At 42.5% G+C, this 10,244-nt stretch overlaps 1 protein-coding gene across 1 annotated transcript; it reads right to left on the bottom strand.

Moving 5' to 3' along the window:
- Positions 1-926: 926 nt before the first annotated feature.
- Positions 927-7,505, bottom strand: LOC129737872 (uncharacterized). The gene has a single exon (XM_055729036.1). The coding sequence runs from the start codon at positions 7,503-7,505 to the stop codon at positions 927-929; it is 6,579 nt and encodes a 2,192-aa protein (XP_055585011.1).
- Positions 7,506-10,244: the final 2,739 nt, after the last annotated feature.

Raw genomic sequence — 10,244 nt, 5'->3', positions numbered from 1 at the left:
ATTTACGAAAAGGTTCGAATTTGACTCGACAATGAAACATAAGACGAGCCTTTTCAAGAATTTGCAAATTATTAACCTGATCCTTTTTAAAATGGATCAAATAAAGTTCAGGAGCAAAACCAACACTACTGGTATTATTCGTGTTGGTTCTTTTCCTCATTTGAATTACTTGAATTGGAGAAAAACCTAACAAAGAATTTAATTCAGCTGTGATCTCATCCGGTGTCTGATCGCCAGTGAGACCACGAAGTACAACTTTAAATGGACGATCACTTCTAGTGTCGTACGTAAAAAAATGGTGTTTTTTATTATTCAAATAATTTAAAACCTTTTGAAAATCATTAAAAGATTCCGCCAATATACGAGCAGTTCCCCTGTTCGTCAGAGAGTAATTCAAGTCACCGTTCTGTAGCAATCCTTATGTTTATTTGCGATGATGCTTAAAAGCTAAAATTAATTGTTGGTATAAGAAAAGAGCTGCTCATATGGTGTATGTACTTAATACTCACAATTATAGTGATCTTGGTAAACTTAACTCTCTTAGAACAGTATATTCAATTTTTCTGAATAATCGACTGCAAACGCTATAAGGTATCGGAGACGTTAGATGAATCATTTTAGGGAATTCAAAAACTACTTACGATTCAGGGAGAGATCTAAATTCTGTTAACTCTCGCTGATCCTATCTATCGATCTGATACGAGCTCTAAAACTAAACTGTGGATTATTAGGTGAATAAATGGTTTGAAAAATAAACTCACAACACTTGTTACTGCAAAAGGAAACCGAAAACGGCTCCAATGAACTTTTACAAACTATCTAGTTTCCAAGTATATAAACACCGCGTTGTTCTAACTCCTGTTTGACAATTAACTTCCGTTTTACTTTTCCTAAGCTTCGATTATCATAATGTCATTTCATTTCGTTTACTCTGGCATTCGCTGACAGCAGGTCTCGTCAGATTCCGTACATTGAGGCGTAACCGCCCCGTCACCGACCGCAACATTCCCCGCCTCGTAAAACTGGTCTGGATGGGTTTCCGGTTGACCAGGTTTACTATGGAGTAGCACATCTATGATAGCAAGCTTAGTAACCGGTCGTCGAAGTATACCGTCCGAAGTTTTGACGAATGCTTGCCTGATTCGTCCATCCTTGGCCACCAACGTACGCACGACTCTTCCTCGAATCCAGCTACTTCGAACGTTCTCGTCAGCTATGAACACAACATCTCCTTCTTGAATGGCCTTGACGTCTTTGAACCACTTGGTCCTCCTGGTTAAGGTGGGCAGGTATTCACGAATCCATCTTCGCCACATTTGATCCAATAGATGTTGGCAAAGATTCCATCCGCTTCGCAGAGCCGAATTCTCGTCTGTTGGGTTCTTCGGTGGTTGCTTTGATCCATCTGAGGCCAGGTGGATGAAATGGTTAGGAGTTAACGCTTCCGAGTCAGCTGTTTCGAGCGGCATATAGGTTAACGGTCTGGAATTAACCATTCTTTCTGCATCGCACAACACGGTTTGGAGTACTTCCTCTGATGGACTTCGACACTGGTAAAGGGTAGATAGAGCTGCTTTAACTGAGCGCACCATCCTCTCCCAAGCGCCGCCCATGTGGGGAGCGGACGGTGGTATGAAGATCCACTTGGTGTTCCGGTCTGTGAAGGTTTCGGCTAAGCCCGCGTTAACCGATTGGATTTCTTTCAGCAATTCTCGACTTGCTCCCACGAAGTTCGTGCCGTTGTCGGTGTAGACTTCGGTCGGCGGCCCTCGTCTGCTGATAAAACGTCTCATCGCCAACTTGAGAGATTCCGCTGAAAGAGATGCCACAACTTCCAGATGAATGGCCCGTATGGTCAGGCAGGTAAACAGAGCCACCCACCGTTTCACCTTGGATCTTCCGATTTTGATGTAGAGGGGACCGAAATAATCTATTCCCGTATAGGTGAAGGGTCTCACAAAGGGAGTAACTCTTGCTTCCGGTAATGGTGCCATTTGTGGAGCTATCGGTTTTGTTCGATACACTTTGCACCACGTGCATTCCTTTGCGAAATGACGCACTTCCGTTCGCAGTCTTGAGATATGGAATCTCTGTCGAATTTCATTAACTACGGATTCATTATTTCCATGGGCAAATTTTCTGTGATACCAGTCGATCAGTAACATTGTTATGCGACTTTTCCTTGGCAGTATAATAGGAAAACGCGCATCGTAACTTGCAAAAGGAGACGCTTCAATGCGACTGCGCATTCGAATAACGCCCCACTCGTCGATAAATGGCGACAATTTAAACAATTGGCTTGCACTGGTGATTTCTCCACTCTGCCTACTTCCTGCTGATTCCTTTTTTCCGATTCGGCCCAGTAAAATAAGTTCTTCCACGTATGCTTCGGCTTGAGCTTGGCGCCAAATAACGTTTTCGCCATTCCGAATATCTTCTTGCTCTAGAAGTCCGGTAGTTCGCAATCGGTACCGAGCGCGATTGATGAAGTAGTACATGTACGCCGTCGATCTGAGCAATCTCTCGAATTTTGAAAATCTCTTCGGGTCAATTAGGGGAACAACAATAACTTCTCTATGCACGTTTAACGTGCGCATTTCCTCCTCCGTATCTGTCGCAACTGGCAATTGCTCAGGCCATTCGTTTTCGGGTAAATACAGAAATTCCGGCCCAGTGACCCAACAGCTCTTCGGGCTTACCAGAGGACCCTTACCCCATTTTGTTGCTTCATCGGCAATGTTGAGCTTAGATGGTACCCAATGCCACTCCTGTTGATTTGAAATCTCCAAAATTTCTCCAACTCTGACGGCGACATATTGGCGGTATTTGCGAGCGTCAGACTTGATCCACGATAAAACCGTTTTAGAATCCGTCCACATAAACCGCAGTCCGATAGGAATCGTATGTCCTTCTATGACCGTTCGAAGCAATCTGCTTCCTATTAGTGCAGCTTCGAGTTCCGCTCGCGGAATGGAAAGCGGTTTCAAAGGCGTTACTTTTGCTTTCGCAGTTACTAAGGCTACTCTTGGTTTATGGTGGTCCACCATGCGAAAATAAATTGCACATGCAAACGCTGTCTCGCTAGCGTCCACGAAAACGTGCACCTGGAGTGTTTGAAGGCTTGTCGGTTGGTAATTTGGAAAGTAGCACCTAGCGAACCGCAAACTTGGTATCTCCTTGAGCAATTCAATCCAACGCTTCCATTTGGATTCCAGTTCATTGGGAATTGGCTCGTCCCACGCAATTTTAGCCCTCCAAATATCCTGCAGTAATGTTTTCCCATGGATAACGTAATTTGAGATCAAACCAAGAGGATCAAAAAGACTCATCACCACTCGTAGAATAGACCGTTTCGTTGGATTGATGGAACCGGAAATTACCTTTTGTAGATCTGTTGGAACATTGACGGAAAATCCAAAAGAGTCTTCGGATGGGTACCAGGTCATGCCCAAAACTCGCTCATATTGTTCGGCCGGAACGATGGCGAATTCTTTCTGCTGCACATCACTTGCCTGACCCATCTGTTCCAGAACCTCTTTAGAATTCGATAGAAAATTACGTAGTTCGAATCCGGCTTTCGAATGAACTGTACGAACGTCCAATGCGATCTTCACCATCTCCTCCACTGAATCGCGGCTGTCGGCATAATCGTCTACATAAGTCGATCGTTTGATTGGTTCTTCTGCTTCCGGATACTCAACTTTCCATTCTTCGGCATTGACGTTTTTTACGTATTGCGCCATGCAGGGTGAGCATGTGGCGCCAAAGCTGGCCACATCTAACACGAAAACGTCAGGTTCGTTTTGAGGATCTTTCCTCCATAAAAATAGTTGAGATTGACGATCTTCAGCTCTTATTTTGATTTGGTGATACATTTCTCGAATGTCACCCGTGATGCATATTTGCCTTTGTCGGAATCGATAAAGAACTGAATGGAGGGGAGCAAGCATGTCTGGTCCTTTCAAGAGCAAATCGTTGAAGGCGACACCATTTACTCTAGCTGCAGCGTCCCAAATTATTCGGACTTTTCCGGGTTTCCGGGGGTTCAAAACGACACCAAGTGGAAGAAACCACATCCGTTTCGGATCCATGCTACTTAACTCATCCGCCGTCGCTTTATGAGCATACTGCTTCTCCTGATATTCGTCGATAAGATTCTCTAATGCAGTTTTCAATTCTGGATGCTTCGATAGCCGTCTTTCTAGGCAACGGAGTCTATTAATGGCCATGTTTTTAGTAGGAGGAACCTCGATGTCGTCGAAGCGCCACAGCAGTCCACACTCAAAATGACCGTCGTTCCGCTTAACCGTTGTCCGCTGCAGGATCGCAAGAGCGCGCTGATCGTCTGTCGACTGAAGAACAGGTCCTGAAGAAATACCTAGACTTTCCAATGCGAAAAACTCTTTGACCAATTCGTGAAGAGCATTATCCTTAGAGCATTCTCTAATATGTAATGATGTCGATGCAAAACTATTTTCCATAGTGCCTGTTTTCCCGGAAACGCTCCAACCCAAACACGATTTAGCCGCTAACGGTTCGTCTCGCTTTCCTTCTCTAGTTTTGGTCGGTAGTGTTAATTGTATGTTGTCTAGGCCGATAAGAAGTTTAGGAATCGCATTTTGATAACTGTCGATCGGTAGCTTGGCTAAATGATTGTACTGATCAGCTAGTGCCTCATAATCCAGAGATTGAGCATGCAGACCCAACGTTCCAACGGTTCTTACATTTCTGAGTTTGAACTTTCTATCACTTCGTGTTCCCGATATCGTTAAATCAAGTTTGCTTGAATCAGTTTCCTCTCGTGTGACATTGCCTGTCCAAAGTAGGCATAGTGGCGCATCTGACCCTTTGAGTCCCAATTTCTGTATGACTTCCTTCTCGATGAGAGTGGTGGAAGATCCTTCGTCGAAAAATGCGAAAATCTGTAGTTTCAGTCCATTTCCGTACAACACAACTGGAACTATACGGAAAAGTACACTAGCTTGCAGCTGGCGGTGGAACCCTAGCAACGCGGGTGTTTCGTCCGCATTTGTCCTTTTCTCTCCTTTCGGTTGGCCTGGATGAAGCAAATTATGGTGCTCTCCGTCGCAGCCCTTGCTGTTACACGTTTTTCTTGATTTGGCCTTGCATGGCCATCGGCCGTGCGGAACTAAACATTTTCGACAAAGTTGATGCAAATCGACTTGTTTCCAGCGTTCGCAAAGTGTAAGATTTTTGAACTTGAAGCAATCACGAATTCTGTGGCCAGTACTTTTACAGACGAAGCATGATATGATGGGATTCTGTGGCTGTTTGGAATTTGCATCTACAATCTTCAACGGAACCTGAACATGAGCGTTAAAGTGAGCATTATCCTTATCCTTTCGGCTCATCTTTCCCTGGTTGACAAAGCCGACATCACTTGAAACCGTCACTTCACTAGCGTCGGAAATTATGTCAAGCATAAACTCTCCAAACGTACTCAAATTTACGTCTCTCAAACGTCTCTTATGATGAGCCCAATCCATCTGTAAGTAGGATGGTAATTTGCCAACAAGCTCTTGCAATAAGGAAGGGTGGTTCAGATGGCCATACAGTTTAGCGGCTTTTATTTGTCCTACGAGGCTCTGGACTGCTATGCCGAAATTTATAAGCATGTCTAACCTTTCCGGTTTTGGCGGTGGAACATTCCGAACTTTCTGTAGCAACGATTGTATGAACCGCTCTGGATTTCCAAATAAGATTTCAAGCGTTTCCATAATCTGTGGAACCGAGGAGGGAGACATCAAATGGCATCTAACCGCTTCCAAAGCACTACCTTTTAAGCACTTTTGCAAGCGCAACAAGTTTTCTGCATCTGAAAACCCACACATTAGCGTCGATGTTTGAAAGATGCTTGCAAATAGCGGCCACTCTTCGGCGTTTCCAGCGAACATCGGTAACTCTCTACTCGCAATCTGCCTGGCAGCGAGTTGATATGGCTGTGGACCTGTATTCCCTATCCCTTGATGATGATACACTGGTTCGGAAATATTTGGTTGCGGCGCAAAACGGTTGTAGTTGTGGCTTTGCGAGTCGACACGTATTATGGGTGCTTGTCGATCCAAACAAGAAGATGGCGGGAAAACTGTGGGAGCTTCTCTGGACGCGGCAATTGGAGCACCACCGTACAATGGAACATAGTGAGGGGTTTCTTGTGGCATTGTACAAACCCTGCTGCTGACGGGGGGCATACAAGTGACTTCGGAAATTTGTTCATCAACTGAAACACCTGGAATTCCTTTTCCTTCCATAGTTGCTGTGCCGGAAGACTGGGGAAGTAACTGGGGTATCGGGTACGAAATGTCATAGGCGGACAGTAAACTATTCGATACTGGATTCCTTTGTTGTGATGGTGCCGGTAGATAATTGAAATCGAATGCTTGTTGTGGTTCTGAACGCACGATCGCAGGCATCTGTGGCACTCCCACGGGATATTGCGTTACATTAACGGCAGCAAGTGTGTGTGGTACAGCTGGGTAATAAGTAGCACTAGATACAACTTGAGGCTCAATTCCGCAGCTGATTCTAGCTGGATAACTCTGTTGATCTCCTGCCCCAGGCTGTCTTGGGTTGAGAGGATTTGTAAACACACATGATACTTGAGTGGCAGGTTGGCGCAATGTAGGAAAAGATACTTGCGGTGCTGAGCTGCGAATAGGCGTCGACGTCAAAACGTTTCCTCTCTCTTTAGCAACTACTGGGTTCTTGTAAATTGCTCCTGTATACCGCGTTTCGGGCTTGCTGAACGGATGATGGATCAATGGTTTAGACACTAATTGATCAGAAACTCGTACTGGTTCATTTACATCACGAATAGCTTTTGGATCAACAACTGTTGCACGCACTGCTGTCGTTGGCCCAATTAAAGGGAGGTTGCTGAACACTGCTGTTGTCATTACACCCGTCGCCACGGTAGTAGTGTCAGTTGTAGAAGTAACTGCCATACCTCCCAAATGTTGGTTTTGCTCGAGCCATTCCCTGACTCGACTGCGAGAACTCGCACCACTTTTGCGACTTCGCACGCTTGCTCTTTCTTCGTTCGCTAATGCCTCACTTGCTAGAAGCGCATACTTTCGGCTGATGAATTCCATGTCCAGATTTCCTTTTTCGATCAGAGCTTGTTTTTCCTTCTCCTGCTTCTCCGCAAGCAACCGCGCCTGACTCTCCCTTTCTTCTTCCAGCTGCTTAAGGCGCAAATCGAGTCCTGCTGAAATAGCTGACACTCGACTCTTCGCAGAGGCCTTGGACTGCCCGGAATTAGACTTGGCTCGAGTGGGATTTGCTGCTATGCAGTGGCGACATAACCAGCTACGATCTTTCACGGAATCATCTACTCCAGCACACGAGAAATGGAACCAGCGAGAACAGTTATCGCAAGCAACAAGTTTCGCTGACTCTTCCAGCCTGGAACATTCGCCACAGTGCACCAGCGAAGAGGTTTGGTTTTCATCGGGCATATTTATCGTTCTGTTATTCGCTGCCATGGTCCTCAGCTCAGAACTATATAATTCTTTTAAGAATGTTCGTCAGAGAGTAATTCAAGTCACCGTTCTGTAGCAATCCTTATGTTTATTTGCGATGATGCTTAAAAGCTAAAATTAATTGTTGGTATAAGAAAAGAGCTGCTCATATGGTGTATGTACTTAATACTCACAATTATAGTGATCTTGGTAAACTTAACTCTCTTAGAACAGTATATTCAATTTTTCTGAATAATCGACTGCAAACGCTATAAGGTATCGGAGACGTTAGATGAATCATTTTAGGGAATTCAAAAACTACTTACGATTCAGGGAGAGATCTAAATTCTGTTAACTCTCGCTGATCCTATCTATCGATCTGATACGAGCTCTAAAACTAAACTGTGGATTATTAGGTGAATAAATGGTTTGAAAAATAAACTCACAACACTTGTTACTGCAAAAGGAAACCGAAAACGGCTCCAATGAACTTTTACAAACTATCTAGTTTCCAAGTATATAAACACCGCGTTGTTCTAACTCCTGTTTGACAATTAACTTCCGTTTTACTTTTCCTAAGCTTCGATTATCATAATGTCATTTCATTTCGTTTACTCTGGCATTCGCTGACAGCAGGTCTCGTCAGATTCCGTACACTGAGGCGTAACCGCCCCGTCACCGACCGCAACATCCCCTTCGACCGATCTGAAAAGAAATCTTCACATCCTTGACGGAAGTGACGATTTCTTTTCGAAAGGCATTGAAGTCAGGAATCGTGACCGTAATTGGTGGAACCTTTTCGTTTTTAAGAGTATAAGAAGAAGAAGGTTTCTTAGTACTCTTATCAGAATTAAATATGAATATTTCCTCATCACCGATGTTATGAAGGACATCGAATGAATTGGAAATTTCAACTTTTTTGGGCGATAGACCTGAATTAGGTTCGGCAATCCGTTTTCTCCCGGCCTTTGAGCCGGCCGAAGACTTCCCCATGCTGGAAAGAAAAGAGAAAATATGAATGAAAGAAAATAAAAATAATTATAGCACTGAAAAGTGCTGATTGAAAAACAGGTAAGGAAAAAATAAATAATGTAAAAATGTTCCTGCAGGTACACAGCAACGATACGATGCTCCGGCGTACGTGTTGACGGCTCAACGGTACAGATGGAAGTGATAGTCTGAAGATGTTTTTCAAACATCTATTCTGTAGGGTCTGAAGTTTTTGCAGATGTGACAAGGAGGCTCTTCCCCATATCAAAATAAGATAGTTTAGATGAGACTGAATAAATGCATAGTAAAACTTTAAAAGAACATGCTGGGGCACTAAGTTTCTAAATTTCCACAAAACACCGTAAAGCGGAGAAATTTTTTTTACTAGGTTCTCTGTGTCACAACTCCAAGAAAGTGTTTCATCCAAGTAAATTCCTAAGTACTTGAAGTAATGAACTCTTTCACTTATTGAAAATTTCGCTTTTCAAAATACACTTTTTTATAGGCTATAGGTACAACGCCTTCAGGTAGGCAACAAAATTCAATTTCTTGACTGATATCGCGGCAAACATGGCAGTCAGAAAATAAAAATAATGGCATTTTGTTATGATATTTGGGATTTCTCAAAAGTTAACAGTATTCAAAATTTGAGCCTTAAACACGTGGTCTTGTGGGCATTCGCCCCAATTTTGATATGATTGATTATAGTTAAAAATTGCATAAAGTTAGTAAAATACAACAAAATATTTATAGCCTTCCGAAAGTGCATGGGAGTGTCAAAACGATAAGCTGTATTTTCATCAAATTAAACACGCCAGTGCTCCTTAAATGTTAACCATAAAAAATAAGAGGTTTCACGTTGATTCCATTAATCCTTCTGTTTCTGAGAACTTAAGTCGGTTTAGTGAACTTTCAATCTAATAAATGAAGGAAAAGATTGTTTGCTACAATATGAATGAAAATCATTCGAAGCCATAGGTTGGCGTATTTTTGAGAAAGAATGCCATGGGCCATCTTACCCCGCTGGTGCGTCTTGTACAGTTCTCTCCTACATGTATTCTTTAAACAGTAGAGGAGAGTGGGGATACTTGATCCCCTTTTCTTATTTTAACCATATCTTTTTGGAAAAATTTAGCGCCGTCTTTGACATTTTCTGATAGCTTGTAACTTCAAGTTTCTATGCTCCAAAAATTAGAACGATACTTGAACCCGTTGATGAACTAGAAGCATTTTCGTGGGAGTAAAAAAATTGCGATTTTTCTGAAGTTAGGGGAGACTTGATCCCCTATTGAAGGAGACTTGATCTTTTATTCAGGAAGCCCTAATCCTTGTATAAAAATCAAACAAAACCCTAATATAGATTGTTAATTGACTATTTCGGTCATGTTTGTTCTCATTTCACAATTTATAGCAGACATAAAAAGAAAATTCTATAACTTTGTCTCAACGCTAATAACATTGCATACTTAAAGGCGCTATTTTTTATAATTAAGAGAAAATTAATTATTTTTGCCCTTTTCTTCAGACAATTGTTTGATAAATATTAGTTTTTGGATAAATATTAGTAATTTCGTAATCAGCAATCATAACGACCAATTCAGAAGAAGAATATGCCGTTTTGAAGGGGGATCAATTGTACCCAACTCAATTGTACCCATAATCAACATTTTAGAAAACATTTTCTGAAAAAGATTGAGAGTTTTCCATTGCTTTGAAAATATGGCATTATGAAGTTTATTTTACGCTCGAACGATTGATACATTGGAACAAATA

The sequence above is a fragment of the Uranotaenia lowii genome, chromosome 1, assembly GCF_029784155.1.
Source record: "Uranotaenia lowii strain MFRU-FL chromosome 1, ASM2978415v1, whole genome shotgun sequence".
NCBI lineage: Eukaryota > Metazoa > Arthropoda > Insecta > Diptera > Culicidae > Uranotaenia > Uranotaenia lowii.
This window is presented reverse-complemented; position numbering and strand designations above follow the sequence as displayed.